Genomic DNA, 23,796 nt, shown 5'->3' with positions numbered 1-23,796 from the left:
TGTAAATCAACTATACTTCAATTTAAAATAAAAGAGTATGCCAAAGTAGCCCGTGATGTTTGACAACCATGTCTTACATCCATTACCTGCCTGGTGTGGTGATGAGAGCCACAAGTGCAGAACTAGATAAGACATCATGTCCTCCCATCCCTACCCCTCAGTCTAGAGGGGCAGAAAGGCAACCACACAGATTAATAAATACCAGCCATGGACCACATGTCCTGGTGGAGGAGGGAATGACTATCTAGAAGAGATCAGAAGGAAGGTTCTGTGGAGTTGGATCTTGAAGGATAAATAGGAGCTCACCATGCAGCCAAGCCAGGGATCGAGTAGGAAAGGGATGGAAGAAACAACTGTGGGTTGCAGGGACCATGCGTTCCAATCATAAGTTAGGATCCGTGGTCTAAGAATTGTAAGTGTGATTACATTTGGACTCAGAGTTGTTCCTCCAAAGTCCAGGATGGCCCCTCCTAGTGACCACTGCAGCAGTATCCTTGATACTGGCCAGAGAGAGGAGAGAAGCTTTCCCCAGGACAGAGGGGAGAGCGAGGGGAAGGGGTAGGGGAGGCATGGGAGGGGCAAGAACTCAATCACTGTGAAGGGCAGTACCAACCCTGGCAGAGCGCTGCTCAGTGGTCTCTGCGGGGCAGGAGTGCTCAAGGCACTCGGTGGCTGTAGGTCGGAGGGGCGGCCCCTTCACCCTGCTGGGGAGCCATCAGCAAGTCACAGCAAGCACCTGCAGCAGAGGCCCTGCGGTGCAGGCCCAGCTGCCAGGATGATCCCAGGGAAGCAGCAAGGTGGTCTGCCAGGTGGGATGGGGATTCTGGGCAATGGTGCTGAGATCTGATGCCGCCAGGGGAGAGGTGCCACGCAGGTACCAGGGTTGGAGTCTGCTGGGGCCAGCTCCCTTGGGGCCTGAGTGACAGGAACCCCGCTAGAATGTGAGCTCTAGCAGGATCCAGATGTTTATGTTTCTTATTTTACTGCTTTTTCCCCAGCACCTATAACAGTGATTGGCACATAGTAGGTACTAATAAATAGTTGCTGAATGAATGAGAGAGTCATTGAACAAATGGAAAGCTGGATGGATGCATGGAGGCATGGATGGATGAAAAAACCTGGGGAAAGGCAGAATCTTGGATCCCAGAGACATAGCAGAAACTAATCAGGCAGGCTGTGCACTCCCCCAGGTGGATGACCTTGGGCTGTGGTGTTGAGGGGTTCCAACCCATGCCCCTTTTGAACCCAAGGGGGAGATAGGCCAAGCATGATCATGCCCTGCTGGCCGAAGCTCCCATACTCTGGTCACCGGGCAGCTGGGATGCCAGGGTGGGGCAAGGACTGACCACTGGCCTGCCATCCTTCGTGCTCACTGTGTGTGTGCTTGGCTTCCAGCCCGCTCCAAAAGCCTGGTGATGGGGGAGCAGAGCCGGAGCCCTGGGCAGCCACCCTGCCCCCGCAGGCTGGGCCCCGTCCTGAAGGCGGGCTGGCTGAAGAAGCAGAGGAGCATCATGAAGAACTGGCAGCAACGCTGGTTCGTGCTGTGTGGGGATCAGCTCTTCTACTACAAGGACAAAGATGAGAGCAAGCCCCAGGTGAGGGGCGTGCGTCCTGTGTCCAGCGGGCATCACAGCAGGGCTCCAGGCGGGGGTGGGGGGGGCGGGCGTGTTTAACTACGTCCAGGAGAGGGGAGAAGGCAGAGAGTGACCCTCCTGTCCGCACCTCCACCCCTCAAGCACCAAGCCCCTGACTCCACTCAGCATGACATTTCACTGGGATCTCCAAAGTGAGCTTTATCCCCTGCCACCACGTTCCCAGTATCACACCTTGTTTTACTGTGACACATCCACAGCTTCAGTAATGGAAATGTTTCCTTATAATGTTGATAGAGAACATCCCTCCATGGCTTAAAAAAACAACTCTTCCTCATGTCCTTTTCAGCCTCTTAGTGCTTCCAAGGAGGACACAGGTGCACACATTCCATTCCTTCCATTATGCAGGGAAACGGGCACCCAGACAAATCTAATGTCGTACTGAATTCTGGCTCGTGGTGAAACCCCTGTGTCAGAGGCCTCTGCCTGTCAGGGGAGGCTTCTGTTTTCCACCAGCCCTGTAAGCTCCACCTCAGGCGCTTAACACGTCTGCCTTTCTACCCAGTTCCACTAAGTTCACTCACTCAGAGCAGTCGGTGGCCTCATGCGCCATGGTGCGGCCTGGTCACAGCTGCCCTGTGCAGACTTCATAACCGAGTGCTCTGCATGCTGCCGGCCAGGGTGGCTGGGCTTGCGGAGCTTGGGCAAGCTAACCCTTGTTATGGGATTCAGACACAGAGAGGATGTCTGGGAGCTACCCTCGCTTCTCTTGGGGAAAATGGGGAAGGGAACTTGCAGGACTTCTTCCAAAGGTGGCTCCTAGTCATTCATCCAAGTTGGAAAGAAAAGGGAGATCCCCTTGTTTGGGGTCAGGGGTCACAGAGCTTTGCAGGGCCGTAGCCTGTGCACATCCAGCAGTTCCACGGTGTGCTCAGGGGCCTGGGGGGCGGGGAGGGGGCTCTGTGATGGGTAAGGTGGAAGGAGGTACCTGGGCCACAGCACGGTATCACGTCGTCAACACAGTGAGAAAATGACCCTGTCACTCCTCTTCCAAATTTTCTGAGTATGAAGAAGGAATTGTCCTATCTTTAACATTTCTCCAATACTTGGGACCCTCCCTTAAAGACATGGGACTCTGGGGGTGGGAAGGAGCAGGCCTCATCTCAGAGACCTCAGTGGCACTAGTCACCAGCTGCAACTTAATAACTTTCTGTCTTCACTGTATTTATCCTAGTGGTTAACTTTTGTTTATGGAAAGCCATACTGGTTTCCATTCGCGAGAGTCATAGCATGTTTTCCTTTCTAAAATATATCTAAGTTAAAAACAAAAAGTGTTGCACAGCAGTGTGAGTGTACTTAATGCTACTGAACTGTACACTTAAAAATCATTAAAATGGTAAATTACATGTTATGTACATTTTAACACACACACAAACAAGTGAGACTGCTTAAGGAAAAGTTTTACACCAATAACAGTAGAGATGAGAGGTGAGGATGACAAAAATCATGAAGGTGGATCTAAGCTAAAGTTTAGGGAACTCTGATCTTGTCCAGCCTCCCAGGCTTTATAAGGAAGGAAAAGAACTCCCAGAGAGGTGGAGTGGAACAAACAAGGACTTTGAATTTGATCTGAATTAGGTCAGTCATGCTAGCTGAATAACTTGGTATAAGTCACTTAATTTTTTTTTTTACTTTCAGTTTCATCATTGCTAAAATGGAGACATTATTACCTACCTCACAGAGATGCACTAAGGATTAGATTGTAGAACACATACGCAACGGAGCACAAATCCTAGCACCTGGGATACTTAGGTCTGGGTACCCTCATGCTCCCTCAGCCCTGCCTTTGCCTTGCTCCCTGTCTCCCCAGCCCTGCCCCTCAGCCTGCTCCCCAGATCAAGAACCACACCTCTGGCTTGCCCACTGCCATTTTCCTTCTGGCTTCTGCGTTTTGTGTTGAAGACCAGCCTTGGCCCTTCAATGGCATCTTGGCTTTCCTGGCTGTCCTGTTGGTGACATGTCACTCTGATGATGGTGACCAAAGTTGCCAGAGTCCCTAGCACCTCAGAGCCCTGCCTATGGCCCCTACTGTCATCCCCCTCCAGGCCCAGGCCATAGCACCATCTCCTGGGAGAAATGCATTATGATGTTGGGTGAACCCAGTGGACTAAAGTAACACACTGAGGTCACCAGGCTATGTGTGGACCCCTGACCCAGGCTTCCCCACATATTCTTCACGGTGAGCCTCAGGTGGCCTTCACCTGTCACTGCAGCTCCAGAAGGAACCTCCATCCCCCAGATTTCCCAGACTGGACATTCTTCTCCCTCACCTGCCACCTTCTCCAGACTTCAATGGCTTCTGGTGGAAATAGCTAATTGAATGGAAGTAATGACATCCCCAGTCACCAGCCTGGACAAAGGAGGAGCCCTGGGGCCCGACCCAAGCTAAACCAGCGCAGTCGTCACCAGGGAGCCACTGGATCCCTGAAAGGAGCCAGCATCTCCAACAGATGCCGGCATCATGCCCAGGGCTTCTCTTTTGGCTTCTCCGGGTCTCACTGACCCTGACAGATCCTCATGGGGGATTATTCTTTTCCATAATCCCCCCTCCCCAACAAAGCCTGACTGCTCTTGCAGCCCTGTTGCTCAGGTTCCCAATCTCAAGGAGACTCTTGGTCAAATTTGACTCATTTATCTTTATAGTATGATCTCAAACCTACATGCCTGCTGGCAGAATAACCCTCAGATTTCCATTTAATTGCATGAACTGCATGTAATGGACTAATTCTCAATATCTGGTTCCTGGAAAAATGGGCCCTGCTCACTGTTTACAGTGATAGAAGTGCCCAGGCAGTGAGCTCCCTCCTAACAGATGGCCTGTCATCTGTCCAGCAGATGTAATTGTGGAGAGGAGGGATGTCCAGCTACCCTTGATGCTGCCCAGAGCACATACACGTGATAAGGATCACTCCCAGGCCACATTCTTGTTCTCTCTCCAAAGCCCTAGCTCTTCCCTTCTCCCCCTCTCACTGGCAGGAAGGTCAGCAGAGGACATAGAGCACAGAGATGGGGAAAATTCAAGATGGCGGAAGAATTGGCTCAGATGGAAACTCAGATAGAAAGACTAGGCAAAGGTGCTTTAAAACAGAACCTGAAAGTGTGGCCCTGTCCCTCCAGCTTTTCCCAACACATGTCCCTAATAGTTTCCAGCAGACAGATCCTACAGTTTTACTAATAAAAGAGTCCAGGTTTTTTCCTCTTAAATAGTTTTAGCTTCTGCGAAATGTTTCTTGCAACATGAAAACTCCTGCCACATTCTTTCTTGATCAGCCTGGTCTGTTTCCACTGTTTGAGGATTCACTTTAAGTCTAGTTATCCCACTCCTTCACTGTGGGTTTCTTGGCTTTGAATAGAAATGGAATAGAATAGAAATGGAAAGTACAACTTCCAAAACATGAGATGGAAAGAATGTAACAAATTAAATGTGATCATTTCAACAAATGGGCAGAAAATGGAGGGGAGGAAAAAACAAAAGTAAAAGGTAAATAGAAAACAAAAAAGTAAATAAGATAGCAAGGAATAGGAAGAAACCTTTCAGTTGTCATAATAAATGTGAATAGGTCAGATTCATCTGTCTCTTAAAAGACAGAAAGTGGAAGTCTGGCTTAAAAAAGAGAAAGTAATAAGAAAAAGGTTGAAAAACAAAACAATGGGAAAAGTGTAAGCCAGCAAATGCAAGCAAAAAGAAAGCAGATTTAGGAATATCAACATCAAATAGAATAGAATTCAAGGTGATAGGGACAAAAGGGAACAAAGAGAAACATTTCATTATAATATAAATAACAACCTACTGAGAAAATAGAGCAGCTGTGAACTTTTATGTTCTTAATGACATAGCTTTGAAGGATACTTAAACAAAGAAAAAGAATTCTCATTGTTCTCCATTTTTTTAAAAAAAAATGAAATTATGGAAACATTCACTGACAATAGTGCAAAAGAAAAAAAGACTTAGAGATTAAGAACAAAATGACAGTGAGTGAGGACATATATGCAAGAGAGAGAGACATCTATACACGTGGAAATAAAACACACACATACTTCATAACACCTCCTAAGTTAATAAGAAAATCAAAACTTAAATTCAAACTTCTAGTCAAGGATGACAGAGTTAAAAACCCCAAAATTCCAATAAAGAGCACTAAAGGTGTACTTGTGAAGGTCTGGACACACCTAGATGGAGAGGGCAGGAGGGAGACAGCCGCATTCTGGATGCTGGACAGCAGGTGGATGGGAGGTAGCTGATCAGCAGACCCCAGAGAGGTAAATTCCAAGCCAGCACCATAGAGAGCATAAAAATCCGTCAGGTTTGCAAATCCTCTCACCGCCCAGCAAAGACTCAGACATTGGCAGGACCAGTTATCTCTGGAAATGAGGGCAAAAGAAGAGCTCCAGACAAGAGTTCTGATTGATAGTCAGTTTAAAAAGCAGTTAAGAGGGTTCCCTTTTCACCACACCCTTTCCAGCATTTATTGTTTCTAGATTTTTTTTAAAAATTTATTTTATTTACTTATTTTTGGCTGTGTTGGGTCTTCGTTGTGGTACACGGGCTTCTCATTGCAGTGGCTTCTCTTGTTGCAGAGCACAGGCTCTAGGCGCGTAGGCTTCAGTAGTTGTGGCACGCAGGCTCAGTAGTTGTGGCTCGTGGGGTCTAGAGCACAGGCTCAGTAGTTGTGGCACATGGGCTTAGTTGCTCCGCGGCATGTGGGATCTTCCCGGACTAGGGCTCAAACCCGTGTCCCCTGCATTGGCAGGCGGATTCTTAACCCCTGGGCCACCAGGGAAGTCCCTCTAGATTTTTTGATAATGGCCATTCTGACTGACGTGAGGTGATACCTCAATTATAGTTTTGATTTGCATCTCTCTAATAATTGGTGATGTTGAGCATCTTTTCATGTGCCTCTTGGCCATCTGTATGTCTTCCTTGGTGAAATGTCTATTTAAGTGGTCCACCCATTTTTTAACTGGATTGTTTGTTTTTTTGATATTGAGCTCCATGAGCTGTTTGTATATTTTGGAGATTAATCCTTTGTCTGTTGTGTCATTTGCAGATATTTTCTCCCATTCTAAGGGTTGTCTTTTTCTCTTGTTTATGGTTTCCTTTGCTGTGCAAAAGCTTTTAAGTTTAATTAAGTCCCATATGCTAACGCATATATATGGAATCTAAAAAAAAAAAAAAATGGTACTGATGAACATAGTTGCAGGGCAGGAATAAAGAGGGAGACATAGAAAATGGACTTGAGGACATGGGTGGAAGGGCGAAGCTGGGGCGAAGTGAGAGTAACATCGACGTATATATACTACCGAATGTAAAATAGTTGGCTGGTGGGAAGCAGCAGCGTAGCACAGGGAGATCAGCTTCGTGCTTTGCGATGACCTAGAGGGGTGGGATAGGGAGGATGGGAGGGAGGCTCAAGAGGGAGGGTGTATGGGGACATGTGTATGCATTTGGCTGATTCGCTTTGTTGTGCACCAGAAACTAACACAGTACTGTGAAGCAATTATACTCCAATAAAGATCTATTAAAAAAAAAAAAAGCAATTAGGTCCCAGATCTCCCGAACCACCTTGTGCAAAGCTGTGACTGCCCTCCCTCATTAGGGCATGACACTTGGAAGGAAGCTGAAGACCCTGGCCCCCTCATTGGCGTGGGGGTGGGGGGTACCACACTAGAACAGGAGGGTTAGAGGGAGGTGGGCATGCATATCAGTTACTTAGCCCTCCCAGTCTTTATCCCACACTTGGCTGCCAGATCCCGGCAGTCAGGAATAGCCCTCAGGAAAGAAATGAAGAATTTTCACTGGAGAATCTGACAGGCCAAGAAGAAAAACACAAAATATACTGACAGGAGGGGTCCCCCATGAAACAGGCCAGGCAGATCTCTCTCTCTGTAAACATTCACCGCCTGCCCCCATACAATTTCCAATCAGCTGCTTAGAGAACTGTAACTAGTGGGAGTAAAGAACCGTGGGTCACTAGAAGGTCACTATAAGGTGACTAGAAGGTCACTATAAGGTGACTAGAAGGTGACTAGAAAGTCACTAGATGGTGACTAGAAGGTCACTAGAAGGTGACTAGATGGTGACTAGAAGGTCACTAGAAGGTGACTAGATGGTGACTAGAAGGTCATTAGAAGGTCACTAGAAGGTGACTAGAAGGTCACTAGAAGGTGACTAGATGGTGACTAGAAGGTGACTAGAAGGTCACTAGAAGGTCACTAGAAGGTGACTAGAAGGTCACTAGAAGGTGACTAGAAGGTGACTAGAAGGTCACTAGAAGGTGACTAGAAGGTGACTAGAAGGTCACTAGAAGGTCACTAGAAGGCGACTAGAAGGTCACTAGAAGGTCACTAGAAGGTGACTAGATGGTGACTAGAAGGTCACTAGAAGGTCACTAGAAGGTCACTAGAAAGTCACTAGATGGTGACTAGAAGGTCACTAGAAGGTGACTAGATGGTGACTAGAAGGTCATTAGAAGGTCACTAGAAGGTGACTAGAAGGTCACTAGAAGGTGAATAGAAGGTCACTAGAAGGTGACTAGAAGGTCACTAGAAGGTGACTAGATGGTGACTAGAAGGTGACTAGAAGGTCACTAGAAGGTCACTAGAAGGTGACTAGAAGGTCACTAGAAGGTGACTGGAAGGTGACTAGAAGGTCACTAGAAGGTCACTAGAAGGCGACTAGAAGGCGACTAGAAGGTCACTAGAAGGTCACTAGAAGGTGACTAGAAGAATTCACCCAAAGTGAATTCTTTCACTTAAGGAAAGAATTGTATATGAAGGCCAGACAAACACAGAAAAGGGGGGAAAAAACAACTTGGAGGCGATAAAAACTGCAAGGGGGAGAAAACTTTTATATAAAACTGTCTTTAACATCCTCAGAGAGAGACTATAAAATGGACAGTCAGAGCACAAACCAGCTCCCAGAGTTCAGAAATAAAATACCAGAAACAAAAACCCAAATGGGGCTTCCCTGGTGGTGCAGTGGTTAAGAATCCGCCTGCCAATGCAGGGGACACAGGTTCAAGCCCTGGTCCAGGAAGATCCCACATGCCGCGGAGCAACTAAGCCCATGCACCACGACTACTGAGCCTGCGCTCTAGAGCCCGTGAGCCACAACTACTGAGCCTGCGTGCTACAACTACTGAAGCCTGGGCGCCTAGAGCCCGTGCTCCGCAACAAAGACAAGTCACTGCAATGAGAAGCCCGCTCACTGCAACAAAGTGTAGCCCCTGCTTGCTCCAACTAGAGAAAGCCCGCGCGCGGCAGTGAAGACCCAACACAGCCAAAAATAAATAAACAAATACATAAATAAATTTATTAAAAAAAAAACAAAACTCAAATGAAGGGTTGGATGAAAAACTTAACATAATCTCCCGGAAAGAAGAACAACAGAGAGGAAAAGAGGAGAGACAACTCAGCGTCTGAGAAGAAGTTCTAGAAAGAGAGATGAAAGTCATCCTTAGAAAAAATATTCAGTTAAATTAAATTTGCTAGGATGGGAGTATAAACAGTGAATGCTGACTGATATAACCAAAGTTACTGTGGAGGTTCAGGAAGTCACATAGGGAGGGGTGGCGGGGAGGGGCAGTTAAATAAAGCAAAATCTCAAACTGCCATGCTGGGAATTCCATAGATAATGCCTAAAATTTTAAATCAAGACATGGTAATGTAAGCATCTTATTTAGAAATAAACATAAGAAAAGAAAAAAAAAAACCTCACCTAAAAGAGCTGAAAGTGGTGACTAAGATTTGGGCAATGGTAGAAGAGGAAGAAATTGCTGCCTTATAACAAGCCTTGTAGAGCTATTTGATTCTCTAAACTGTGTTTAGATATAACTTTCACTAAAAAAATAAGTGAAATAAAGCTAAAATAGTTTAATTTGGGGATTTTCAGAATATAGCTACTACAAATCAAAGCTATAGGGTAAGGCTTTGGGGAGAAAATGGAGAATGAGGTGATGATCAAAAAACTTGAGATTTACCTGTATTACAGTTGGCCCTTCATATCCGTGGGCTCCACAGCCATGAATTCAACCGGGCTTAAAACTATTCAGAAAAAAAAAAAATTCCAGAAAGTTCCAAAAAGCAATACTTGAATTTGCTGTACACCAGCAACTATTTTACATAGCATTGACATTGTATTAGGTATTATAAGTAATCTAGAGATGCTTTAAAGTATATGGGAAGATATGCTTAGGTTATATGCAATTACAAGCATTTTATATAAGGGACTTGGGAATCCGAGGTTTTGGGTAACTTCATGGGGGAGCAGTATAGGAACCCTTCCCCGCCAGTACTGAGGGGTGATTGTCTTTTCATTTCTCACAATGAGACTATATTTATTTATGTCCATATTTTAAAATATCTTAAGTTAGACAAGGAAAGAAAAACTAAAAGCAGAAAAGGAAGGCAACAGGCACACAGCCCTAGAGAGTTCTCTTCAGGTAACCAGAAAGGGGAGTAGACAAAGGGCTCCCTCTTCCAGACAGAGCCGCCAAGCCCAGCTGGTCTCTGCAGAGCTGGCCTTGACACACTGGAGGTGCTCAGAAATTGTGTAACTTCGTGTGTGGAGGTGGGCGATTTCAGGCAGCTCATGCCCAGGGCGGAGCCGCAGGGCCTCTGAAGCAGAAGTGTGAGGGTCATCGTGTTGTCAGGAACCCAGACTGCACACGTGGTACCAGAAGCTGGATGTGGACGGCTCGGGTGCCACACTCAGAAGCTGGGTCCTGGCAGCACTGGGGGGGCTGTGAGGTTTGGGAGCTCAGACTTAGCCTTCTGCACTCCGAGAGGAAAGTCATCCATGGCAGCACAGGCAGGGAATGTCAGGGTGCCAGGCTGGAGGCAGAAGGACCATCCAAATGGGGCTGTTGTCCTGACAGTCGGTGTGGCCTAGAAGACCGCCAGGTGCTGGAACAAAGGGCTGGGGAGCCTTGACAGCAGCAGGGGACAAAGTGTGGGAGTTGACGCCTGCATCCCTGGGTGGCAGAGTCTCAAATCTACGCCCATGTGGCCGATGCAGCTGTAGGTTCTAGCAGAGACGATTTAAAAATCACTTTGAGAGCAGGCTGGGTTTTGTTTTGTTTTGTTTTCCAGGAGCGTAAGTAATGGGAGTGGGAGAGAAGATTGATTTAAAGTTTGATTTAATTTAGAGTAAAAGGTTGGAATTGGGAGGACGAGAGACAAGATGGATGGGAAAGCAGATGCACTTCTAGGAGAGAACATTAATATGGGGCAATCAGAAACCAGCAGTCTTTAAGAAAGAGGAAACCTCAGGGGAGGAAAGAGAGGCCATCTGACTCCAGAACTTGAAGGTCACAGGGAATGTTCCAGCAGGCCGCCAATCACCCCTTTCCTCCTTCCTTTGTTTACCAAGCTTGAATGTCAAAGACAAAAACGGTGCCGTCATGAGCTGGCTCCTTGGGTCCTGGCTCCTGAGGAAGGTGCCTGTGTTGTCTCCATGTTCCGGATGAGGGAATTTGGGGGCTGGCATCAGGCCTAGGTTAGTGGGTGTGTTACCATAGTGCCTGAAGTCTTTGCTTAATGTCTGCCCATGAAACCTCACAGCTTTGGCTAGTAAGACTCTACCCACCAGGGCCCTTATCTCAGCTCTATCTGGGGGCATAATTAAGATGCTGTCAGGCTGGTCTGAGCCAGTCCATGCTCACAGCAAGTCACAGAGCAGCCCCTGTGTCAGGCGCTCTTTCGCATCTAGACCTTGTAAATTCGACTCAGCTGGAGTTGATTCAGCAAACACTAACTGAGCATCCTTCCTCAGTTGTAAACTGTTACTCAAACCAACCTAGAGGTCATTATTGTTACTGTTGTTGTTACCATTGTTGCTGTTGTTGACATTGCTACTGTTAATTTATAACACTTCCTTAGTTGTATGTCTTCTCCCTTCTAGTCTGTACCCTTCATTCAGGCAGGGCCTCAGTCTATCTTATTACTTATCTTTTCCCACCACCCAGCACAGTGCCTGACACATAACTGATATGCAGTAATATTTGATACTTACATGAATAATTGAATGAATGAATGAGTGAATGAATGAAGAAATGAGTAAATTGACTGAATGAGTGAACACTGATCCAGCCTGTGTTAGATCCTTGGTGGGAAAATATTTCATTGTTTTTGTAAAGTGCTTGAAAAGTGACAAGGAGCTTATTGGACTGCCTTCCCCTATTAGTATGTAAGCTCATCAAGGTCGGGATTTTGTTTGTTTTGTTTACCCTGTATCCTGATTGTCCAGAACAGTGCCTGACACCTAGTAGAAGCTCAATAAATCCTTTTTAAATAAACATTCATAATTTCCATTGAGCCTCACAGCAACCTTAACAGGGCAGATACAATTCATTTCCATTGTATAGGTGGGGAAAATGAAGCTCAGAAGGGTGGAATGGAAGCTTGCATACTATGGAAAGAAAATATTTGGAATCACAGAACCTGGGTTCAAATCCCATTTATACCACCTACAGGTTGTAGGTTTAGGCAGATCATTGAAGCCCCTCTTGCTCCCACATTTGGTGTGTTGTTCTGAGGCTGCCCTGAGAGTTGGACAAATGGCAGCTGGAGACAGTGGTGGTGTCAATGCTGCCTAAACACTCAGGGACAAGATTCCTGTAATTCTTAGAATGGGATCTAAGATAGAAGTCCTCCAAGAAGGCTTCTAAAATGACATGTGAAAGGCAGGTGACAGAGCCTGGAAGCGGGGATCACCTGAACCAGTGAGGCTCCCTGAGAGCAACCCTATGTTGCCTTTTCCAATTAAGAGTCCAGGCTGTACCTTAGCAAGTCGTTTTACTGAATCCTGCATGACAGAGAATGACAGATTTCCGAATTTTGGCTTCACTGCTTACTAGCTAGTTACCAGAGAAGGTATTTCCCTCTCTGAGGCTCAGATTTCTCTTTGTGAGATGGGAATAACCACACCTACTATATAGGGCTGCTGTGAGAGTAAGATTAAACGTATTGGAAACAGCCTAGTGTTGGCCTTCTCTCCTCGGTGGAACTGTACACAGTAAAGGGTTAGCAGTCATCCAGCTCAGTCAAGCAAGACAAGTCCCGTGGCATGCAGCATGGCCCTGATCTTGGCTCTGCCTTACTTCATGGGTTTAAATCTAAATAAAAGCTAACACTTACATGCATACGAACCAAGCACGATCCTAAGTGCTTGGCATGTATTGACTTAATTCTCACAGCAACTCTACAAGGCACGTGGTAGATAGTCTCCAAGGATAGCTGTCCCTATCCCTCCCCTGCCTATGCACACACCCCTCCTCCCAACAAGAAGTGGAGTCTCCTTCCTCTCTTCTGCACCTGAGCTGCCCTAGTGATTACTTGACCAATAGAATGAGGCAGAAGTGATGCCATGCAAGTTCTAGGTTCGGTCCTTGAGACACCAAGCCGTTTCTGCTTTTGCTCTGGGAAGCCACTGCCATGCTGTAAGGATGCTTGAGTGGACCGCAGAATTATGAGGAGATGGACCACATGGCCCAGACAGACAAGTAGGGCATCCTTGGACCTTCTGGCCCATTCCAACCACCAGCAGCCAGGATGAGGGGTCTGAACTCCTGCCCATATGAGGGACAAACTGAATAAGAAATTTGGAGAAGAGAAATCTTGGAAAGGGCGCTAGATCAGGCACTGCATCCTTATGCGAACAAGACTATATTTATTCTGTGAACCTCCAGAAGCTATAGCCCGGACAAACAGAATTGCATGGAGGCCTCTGTGCCCTCCATATAGGAAAGATACTTTGTTCCCGTGGAGTGGTCTACTGGGCAGGGGTGAGCTCCAGTCCCTGGTGCTGGGCAAGCCGAGGCCAGACTATCACTTGACCAAGCAGCTTGGAGGAGAGTCTGTCGCTGGGTAGGAAGGTGGCCACAGATGATCTCCAAGTGCCCTTTCAACTCTCAAAGCCAGGAGGTCAGTGGAGACCTTATAAGGCAAGGAGGAATGGAGGGACAATGCCTAGAGTCAGCCAAACCATAGAGGTTTTCAGAAGTTCCATCCTGGATGAGTAAGGCAGAGAAGCAGGCAAGCTGTGGGGGTCTGGCCAGAGCAGGGGGATTTCCCAGAATTCCTGCGGCTGATGCCACTCCTGGTCATTAGTGGCCATTTAGTGCCAAGCTTAATGGTGGCTCCTGGCAAAGATCTTGCAGAGACACAATTGGCGGCAAGAGAGCTGATGGCTACAGACCTTGGTGCAGTGGGGCCTTTGCAGCTGACGTCTCCACCAGTCACATCTGGCCTCGTGAACTTGCCCCTGACTCCCTGAGAGGTCCAGAAGAGCCTGATTTCACTTCCTCCTTCATACTTTCCACCTGCACATCTCTGTGCACAGAAGAACAAGGGCTTGGTTACCTCCCTAGCTGCTCCCATAGATCTTGGCACAGCAAATTCCAGTTCATCAAGCTGTGCTCAGAGGAACATGCGTGAGTGAGAGGGAAGGATACCGAAGCATCACACAAGCCCTGCTCGCCGCCTCAGGATAGCTCAGTAGCTATTGAGCAAATGTCCTCCACAGGGCGGTAGAAATAACCATGAGCTGACTGGGAACTGATATTAACGTTGCCATTAGCGCCACAGAAGAAAAATTAAACAGTAAATGTTTTCTTGTTTTAAATGTCCTTGGGGATGACTTCAAATGCTGCTTTTGTGAAGAAATACTCACTGGAGTCTTATTAAAAGAAAAAGAGTCATCATTTATTTAGGTTCAAATGTCAGAATGCGTGGCTTTTTCTTAAGGGATACTTTATATTTTTGTAGCTATTTGAGAAATGTAACTCCCCTCTACTAACAGATCAAAATGAAAATTCTCGTCAAATAGTTATTTAAAATGAAACAGAAATGTATTTAGTAAATTCAAAATTGGCGGCAGCAGCCAACTCGTTTTTAAACAATTTTTAAACTATTTAGTTAAAGCAATTTTTTTCTGCATCTGACATGTCAAGGAAAAACATAAGATGGAAGTAATCATCCAAAAGTATGAGTTTTCAAGCTTATCTTGCACCATATACCAGTGGTTCTGAAAGCGACCGCTGGAATAACAACATCACAATACCGTATGAGTACCTACAACTCATTATATGACAAGATTTTTGCCACTGTCGTGGGGACAGAAAACCCAGTCACTAAGAAGCCTGATGACACGCTTGGGAGTATGTAAACCACAAGTGCCAAGCGTCTTGGTTGCCCCTGAATTATTTCGTACTCAGAGTGTCTCTGCCTACAGAATAGATCTTCATCTTCTAAAAATGGCTTCTATGTTTCCTTCAATGTGGCTGCCTGTTCATGGAAATGTAATAACCTTCTCTCAGGCTCTGCTAATTTAAGTCAGCCACGGATATTCATTTACAGTATTTAAATGTCCTCCACTTAAAATAGATCAATCCTTTGGCTTTCAATTGAACCCAGTTAATTTACAGTAATAGCTGGAAGCCTGGTTGGTAGATGACTCATTTTGTCAATTACTAGGCAAAAAACGGAATCGAATGACATTGAGGCAGCATGGAAAACATATCTTATTCATTGTTTGATGAGCATAACTTACTTTTAATTACATTTGGGACATTCTAGCTCATTCATACTGCCTAAACACTCAGGGACAAGATTCGAGTACTGAGTTACTGTTTATCAGCAAAATGGAGGTGATCTGGGGGTGCTGCTGTGGGATTGCTGCCTCGCCTGGTCTGCTGAGGGTGATGGGTAGGCTTCCTGAATGATCCTTTGCAGAGGGTCGGGATGGGGTGTGCCTTCCTCAGCAGAAAGCCGCACGTGCCCCTCGGCGGCAGTCTGCTCAGCAGGTCAGCCTGGCACAGATCAAAGCAAAAGAATCTATACCGCGTTTCTCAGACTAACTTGCTCTCAACTAAACAGCATAGCAGTCCTCTCCCAAATCACCACATACCCCAGAGCATAGCACTAGTTGCAGGGCCTGGAGAGCAGTAAGACAGACCAAACCACTTCCAGTCAAGACCATCCAAGGCAAGCCCCCAGGCCCAGCATCAACATGTCCCCACAGTGCATATTCTGAGCAGAAACACACTTCCCAGGGAGTGTGCTCCAAGGCCCAGGCCAGCTGAGTGGCAGGGGCAGCCTCTGGGGCAGACTGTTCATCATGGGGGGAGAAGGCTGGAAGCTGTGCAGCCCCAGAAACATGGCAGAGACGGCCGCGTGGAAGAATAGCCCTGTGGCTCAGTGCTGCAGACCCTGGGCTGTGGAGAGGCAGTGTCCCCCGGACTCCTCACAGCATGGGGTGGAGGCCAGGCAGCGCTGCCTACCAAGGGCTCCCAGTTCTGAAGCACAGGCTTTTCCACACCCGCCACGTGGGCTCCAAAGAGCCAAGGGCAGAGTCAGCACCTAGGTGGGGCAGAAATTGACACCAACATCTGCCTGAGTCTTGGGTCAGAGAACGTACTGGAAAGAAGTGGCTGACCAGTGAAGACTCACTCCCCTATAGGAAGCTCAGAGCACGTGGCCTCTGATGGCTGGTTCCCTTCTGAATGCATCAGCCCTCGATTGCAGTTAACTGATGCAGCCACCAAATGGGCACCAGAGGGAGTAGGCTTAGTTCTCCCTGAACTCCTCCAGCTAGAACACCAGGTATTTTAAGGAGGCAAAGAGACCTATCATTAGGTCCATTGAGCCAAGGAGGAAGGGGGGCATTTTCACACTCCCAGGACCTCCCACTGCCCAGCGGAGATCCTTTACAGACTGGGCATTTGGCCAGGGACCGTGGGAGCCATGACCCCTCTCGGACAGTGACCTGTATCCTTGCTGGGTTTCTTGTGCTCCAGTCCAAAGGGTCAGGCAGGAAGGGGGTTCTCCACAGCCATCGTAGCTGGAGGCCAGAACCCAGACCTTCTGCCATGCCCTGCTCAGAGCTCTGACCATGAGAGCTAGGCAGATCCCATCAGCCTGTGCCCCCCAAGGCTGTATCACAAGTAGATGGGCCTGCCCTCTCATTGCTTTTCCTTCCCAACATCCAGTCAGAGGAGCAAGAGAATAATCATTAGTTAAATGGCTTTGCATAGAAATACAGTGTTTCAATAGTACTATGATTTTATTTATTTTTAAAAATAAATTCATTTATTTATTTATTTTTGGTGCGTTAGGTCTTCGTTCCTGCGTGCGGGCTTTCTCTAGTTGCAGCGAGCGGGGTCTACTCTTCATTGCGGTGCAGGGGCTTCTCATTGCAGTGGCTTCTCTTGTTGCGGAGCATGGGCTCTAGGCGCTCAGACTTCAGTAGTTGTGGCTTGAGGGCTCTAGAGCGCAGGCTCAGTAGTTGTGGCTCATGGGCTTAGTTGCTCCGCGGCATGTGGGATCTTCCTGGACCAGGGCCTGAACCTGTGTCCCCTGCATTGGCAGGCGGATTCTTAACCACTGTGCCACCAGGGAAGTCCCAGTACTATGATTTAAAAACTTTTTTATTGGGCCAGGTGAGCAGTCTGGGACAAAATTATCTGAAATGTGTTTACTCAAAATAACATCTAGGGCTTCCCTGGTGGCGCAGTGGTTAAGAATCTGCCTGCCAATACAGGGGACACGGGTTCAAGCCCTGGTCCGGGAAGATCCCACATGCCGCGGAGCAACTGGGCCCGTGCGCCTCAACTACTGAGCCCACACACCACAACTACTGAAGCCCGCGTGCCTAGAGCCTGTGCTTCGCAACAAGAGAAGCCACCACAATGAGAAGCCCGCGCACCGCAATGAAGAGTAGCCCCTGCTCGCCGCAGCTAGAGAAAGCCCATGCACAGCAGCAAAGACCCAACACAGCCAAAAATAAATAAATAAAAATAAATAAATTTATAAAAAAAATAAAATAACATCTAATTAGTTAAAATAAACAATGCTAAATATTCCTGAAATCCCAGCACCTAAACAAAATAACAGTTTACCTCTTGCTCTGGCAAGTCTGCTGTGGATAAGGTGGCAGCTTCATCTGTTTCTGTGCCCTCTAAGGTAGACACAGTGAGGGAGGGAAGAGAGAAGGATGGAGGTTACATTTCTAAAGGACCAGGCCCAGAAGTAGATGAAGTCATACCGCCTAGTCCCAGTGGCCAGAGCCCTGTCACCACTAGAGGGTTCAGGAAGCCCCCCTTGTAAGCATTCTGGTCCACTGGCCACAAGCTTTCGTTCCACTGTGTCCCTAGAAAGCTACTTGGCACCCCAGCACTGGGCCCATCACAGTGACACAGAGAGGCTAGGACACTAAATCTAGTGAGCGCTGGCTTCACACAGACACTTTGCAACGTGGCATGCATCTTTTTCTCATGAACATGATCACAGGCATTAGTGACAAGGGCCTGGGGGGTGATTGTATTGGGACCCCTTGCCTGGGTGGAGCCCGAGGTTTCACAGTGCTGGGACCATGGGCACAGCCTCAATCCTATAGCCTCTGGGAGGCTCAGGAATCACTCAGGGAGAGTCAGGCGTTCATGATTTGGGCCAGAGCCTAGATCAGAGTCCTGGAGTGGCACAGAACTAACTGCAGGGAAAACCAGGACCACTGGAGGGAGACCCACCCACCCTGGAGAGGACATTCCCTCTAAGGTTGGGAGAGACTGTTAACGCTGGGGCTGGAGAGTTGCTGAGGGCTCTGCCCAGACCCCAGGCTTAGTGCCGCAAGTCTGCCCCAGGCCCTGGGTCCCAGGCTCACCCTTGATCCCAGCTAGACTTTGTGTGGGCTCAGGCCCCAGGCTGGGTGGCCTTCCCGGTGAGGGCTTCAGGGCCTGTGGCCATCTGGGGTGGTTCAGGAAGGTGCAGGGAGCTGGTGCTCAGACCCCAATGCCCCTGCTTTCTGCCAAGCACAGTGCTGTCCCTCCAACACTCTGCCCCGAGGGGCACCCCTCACGGGCTGACAGATTCTATCGGGAGACCAGGTGTAGCCCCGACATGGTGGTGAAGCGGGGCGCGGAGATGCGTGGAGCACACCAGGTGCGTTTGGAGTGCACAGGAGGCAGCCCCAGGCTGGAATCGGTTGGGAGAATCTTCAGGATGAAGTCCTGAGCAAAGAATGAGGCCAGAGAAGTGACTCATCTCAACTCCTTAGGGAGGGAAGGTGCCCCAGCCAAGAAGCAATTTGTCTCCAACTTTTAGGTTGCCTTTTAAAATATCTACATTTTGGACAGTAATGGACCATGGCTAAAGGCTTGTATGATAAGGAAGGAGGAGGATGGTTCCCAGCTTGGCACTGAACTTCATTCTGATCTGCGTTATTTAAAATTTGGAGTGATTCCGTTCTTGGTTGGGTGTCAGAGGCTAAAGCTTTTTAAGATTGATCTGAGGCCACAATCAGAATAATAGGAGATAAAGAACCCTGAGTGATTGCTTTTTAAAACGTGTGCAATTTTCCAAGATGCTGCCAGTGGAAAATCTTATCATGCCACTTGTTAAGAAGCATTTCAGAAGTTGGTTCTTCAGACAGTCTCCCTCTAGACAAGATGAAAAATGAAGACTTCCCAGAGAGCCAGATTTGATCAGGTAGGAGAGAGAGCTGGATTAGAGTGTGAAATTCACAGAACGATCAGCAAGCCCAAAACCCAGACCAGTGGGAGAAGTGCAGACACCCCGGCCCCTGCAGGAGGTCCCACCAGGATTGTCACCGCAAACTATGAAGGAGGAAGCCAGTCCTTCACCATCCTGGGACTCCTGAATCTACACCATACCTTATTTTGTGGCACAAGTGATGGTGTTATTGGGGCAGGGATTGTTCCCAGAGACAAACCAAATGAACAGGTATAGCGGCCAAAATGGTTTTAAAATAATAATTATGACAAGTACTCATATTCATTCAGCCTTTAGCGCTTTACAAAGCACCAGCTGAGGCAGCCCAGTGAGGAAAAAAGGACAGAGGTTAATGTTCTCGTTGTACAGGTAATAAAACCAGGCATCAGCGAGTCCCACATTAAGTGTCAATGTCACAATAATTACAAACCCCTATAATTATTTTTAAATGTTTATATGTATTCCAACTCCTGTAAAATGGTTATAAGCAGACTCTATTCCTTGGCTATGTAATAACTCACAAATCACAACAATAGCACTACTCTCGCCAGGCACCCAACCCAGTGCTGTGGAGGCATTGGATCACGAAAGCCTCAAAACACATCACATTATAGAGGAGGAAACTGAAGCTTGCCTTGTTGCACAGGCATTGGAGGCCCATTCTGAGCCGTAGTTGTAAGCTTTCACTAGTGACGCCTCCACCATGCTGCCTTCTTCGGTGCCTGCTACAGCCCAGCTCCATTCCAGGCCCTCTGCTCACTCTATCCCGTTTGGTTCCCAGAGAACCCCATTGAACAGAGAGGGAAACTGACGCTAGGAGAAGTGAACCCATCCAAGCACTTACTGTCAATAAGCAGTAGTGTCAGGATGAAACCAGATCCGTCTGAAGCTAACACCTGTAAGGTGTCCATAACTGTCCCACATCATCTCAGATTTAAAGTGTAATTGATGTTTATCTTTTCATGACTAGGGTAAGCTCTGGGCATGAGACAACTGAATAGAGACAGGTGAAAAGAAATCTTTGTCATTGTTGCTGTTGTTACTGTCATTCGTTCCCCTGGACCGAGCTGAGGTCCCCAGACAATCCGGTGCCCTGGGAACTGTTCCCAAGAGAGATCATTCTTCGCCAAACAAGCTATGGCAGCCTCCTGGGGTGGGCAGGGGCTTGTGTGCTCTGGTTAGAGCACTTGGAGAGGAATTGTCACTAGATTTTAGTCCAAGGGAAGTTGAGAGGCCTGCCACTCCAGATGTTTGCAGAAAGGAGAGAGAGGGGAAATCACTGTCCTTTGCCTGGGAATAATAGATGGACGTTCCAGGCTGCAGAGAAGCTGGGCAGGCTGGCCTGGCCCTTGACACATTACATGGGGGAGCATTCACCCAGGGAGTGACAGTGGAAAGATGACAACAGCCCATTACTCAGGCATGGACTGCACCCCATGAATTATCTGACTACTCTTTTATTTTTTCTTCTGTACTTTTACATTAAATTTTCTTATTTTGATGCAAACATTACAGGGCAAAACATAAAAGCTGCCTCACCATTCCCAGCACTCCCTCCCAAAGTGTAAGTTTTCTGTGCCACTTCTGTATATTTACATGTTACTCATGGGTTCTTGAGAGAGGGCAGAACCAGAAATTGAGATGGGAAAATACTAAATTATTTTTCTAGCACTTCTTTTTTTTAAATTTAACAATTTCGCTTAGAAGCCTTTTTTATTTACCTCATTCTGATATGGCTGTACCAGAAATTATTTAACCACTCCCCCATTGATGGACAAGTAAGTTGTTTCCACTTTTTGTGGTAGGGAAAATGCTACAGTGAGCATCATTATACATACATCCTTGTGTGTTTGTCTTTCCTTGGAACAAATTCTCAAAATTCAATACTAGGTTAAAGGATATTTCATTTTCAAATTATCTCAGACATTACAAAGTTGCTTTCAAAAAGACTTTATCAAATTACTATCCCATCAAAAATGTCTGAGAATGCCCATTTCTCTTGCTTTCCCCAATATTAGATATTAGCAGTCATTTTATTTTATTACTTTTTATTGACATATAGTTGATTTATAATATATTGAATTAGTTTCAGGTGTACAGCAAGTGATTCAGTTTTTTTTTTATAGATTATATTCCATTATAGATTATTACCAGATACTGAATATGATTCCCTGTGCTAAACAATAAATCCTTGTTGCTTATCTGTTTTATGTATAGTAGTGTGTATCTGTTAATCCCATACTCTTAATGTGTCCCTCCTCCCCAGTAGTCATTTTAAATTAAGAATCTTACGATGTTTATTGACCATTTGTATTTCTTCTATTAATTTCTTGTTAATACCCTTTACCCATTTTTGTACTGGGTTCTTTGTCTTTTATTTTCATAATACATTTTACTTAACCCAACATATCCAAAAATTATCATTTCAATATGTAAGCAACATAAAATTGTTAATGAGATATTTTATATTCTTTTTCTGCATGATGTCTTTGGAATCCACTTAGAGCATATCTCAATTTGGACACTAAGCTTTCATCAGAAATACTTGGTCTATATTGAGATTTCATGAAATTTACATTTGAAGAAGTAGAGTCACATACCCACATTGTTCCAAATATCCTGTGGTAGGCAGAATAATGTCTCCCCAAAGATGTGAATGTTATGTGGCAAGGAGGAATTAAGGTTGAAGATGGGATCAAGGCTGCTAATCAGCTGACCTTAACATAAAAATTTATCCTGGATTACCCATGTGGGTCCAGGGTAATCACAAGGGTCTTGTATAGTGGAAAAGGAGACAGGAGAGGAGGTCAGAGTCTGAGAGCAATTTCAAGATGCATTGCTGCTGGGAAGATGGAGGAAGGCGCCAAGAGCCAAAGAATGCAGGCACCCCCTAGAAGCTGCAAAAAGCAGGGAAACAGATCCTCCCCTGGAGCCTCCAGAAGGCTGTAGCCTGGTAAGGCCCATTTCAGACTTCTGACCTCCAGAACTGTAAAAAAAATAATTTTTTTTGTTTTAAGCCACTAAATTTGTGGTGCTCTGTTAGGAAACTAATACATGTACTTAAAGCTTTTCCAATAACTGAATCAAGCGTCAGTGTTTCATAACAGCTTTATTGAGGTATAATTATCATCAATAAACTCCACATATTTAACATGTACAATTTGATAAATACATGTGTACACCTGTGCAACCATAACCACAGTCAAGATGTATCTGTTACCCCCAGAAGTTCCCTTGTATCCTTTTGTAATCCCTCCTCCATCTTCTGCCCCTCCTGACCCCTGACCCCAGGCAATCACCAATGTGTTTAGTATGCATTTTCTGGAATTCTATGTAAACAGGCTAATACAGAACATACTCTGGTTTCTTTCACTTAATATAATGATTTAGAGATTCACCCATGTTGTAGCATGCATTTGTATTCATTCTTATTGCTGAGTAGTATCCCACTGTATGGCTGTGCCACAGTTTGTTTATCCGTTCACTTGTTGATGGCCATTTGGGTTGTGTCCAGTTTGGGGATATTAAAAATGAAGTCCAAATCTCTGTATGCACATATGCTTTCATTTCTCTCAGGTAAATACCTAGAAGAGGAATGGCTGGGTCAAATCCTAGGTATATTTTAACAGTTTTAGAGAGTGCTAAACTGTTTTCTAAGTTGTTTGTACCATTTTACATTCCTACCAGCGGTGTATGAGAGTTCTAGGTCCTCCATACTCACACCAACACTTGCTATGGTCAGTCTTAAATCTTATCTATTCTAGTAGATATGTAGTGATGCCACACTGTGGTTTTAATTTGCATTCCCCTAATGACTGATGATGTGGAGGATCTTTCCATGAGCTTATTTGCCATTCCTACATCTATCTATATTACAGATATAATAAAGTATTTGTTCAAATCTTTTGCCTATTTTTTAAATTGGGTTGTTTGTTTCCTTATTACTATATTTTGAGGGTGCTTTGTATATTTGGGGTACAAGTCCTTTACCAGATATGTGATTTTCAGATATTTTCTTCCAGTGTATAACTCATACTTTCTCTTAATCATATCTTTCAAAGAGCAGGGGTTTTTTACTTAAATAGGTCAAGTTATTAATTAATTGTGCTTCTGATGTTGTATTTAAGAAGTCTTTGCCTAACCAAAGTCATAAAGGTTTTCTACCAGAAGTTTTATCATCTTATGATTTTACTTTTAGGTATATGATTTATTTTGAGTATATTTTTATATGTGATGTCAGGCATGGATCAAAGTTCATTTTTTTACGCAAGAATATAAAATTGTTCCACCACCATTTACTGAAAATACCATTGCTATCCATACTCCATTGAATTGCCTTTGAACCTTTGTCAAAAATCCATTTGTTTGTTTGTTTGTTTGTTTCAGAACCTTCTATTCTGTTTTATTAACTTATTTGTCTATCTTAATGACAATATTACAATGTTTTGATTACTATAGCTTTGTAATAAGTCCTGAAATCCAGAAGTATTAGATCTCCAACTTTGTTATTCTGTTTCAAAGTTGTCTGACTGTTGTAGGTCCTTTATATTTCTATATGAATTTTAGAATCAGCTGGTCACGTTCTATAAAACACTACTGGGATTCTGATTGGGATTGCTTTGAATCTTTAGGCCAATTT

The 23,796-nt window shown here is 45.8% G+C and overlaps 1 protein-coding gene across 4 annotated transcripts in view; it reads left to right on the top strand.

Annotated features, from left to right (window-relative positions):
• The window catches only part of ARHGAP22 (Rho GTPase activating protein 22), a 211,889-nt gene that overhangs the window by 77,584 nt on the left and 110,509 nt on the right, over positions 1-23,796 (top strand). For all 4 annotated transcript variants that reach the window (XM_068548041.1, XM_068548040.1, XM_068548038.1 and 1 more), the window contains one exon: positions 1,396-1,595. In XM_068548041.1, coding sequence (XP_068404142.1) covers positions 1,396-1,595 — 200 coding nt within the window. The remainder of the gene's footprint in view (positions 1-1,395; positions 1,596-23,796) is intronic.

This window comes from Eschrichtius robustus, chromosome 7 (genome assembly GCF_028021215.1).
Source record: "Eschrichtius robustus isolate mEscRob2 chromosome 7, mEscRob2.pri, whole genome shotgun sequence".
NCBI lineage: Eukaryota > Metazoa > Chordata > Mammalia > Artiodactyla > Eschrichtiidae > Eschrichtius > Eschrichtius robustus.
This window is presented reverse-complemented; position numbering and strand designations above follow the sequence as displayed.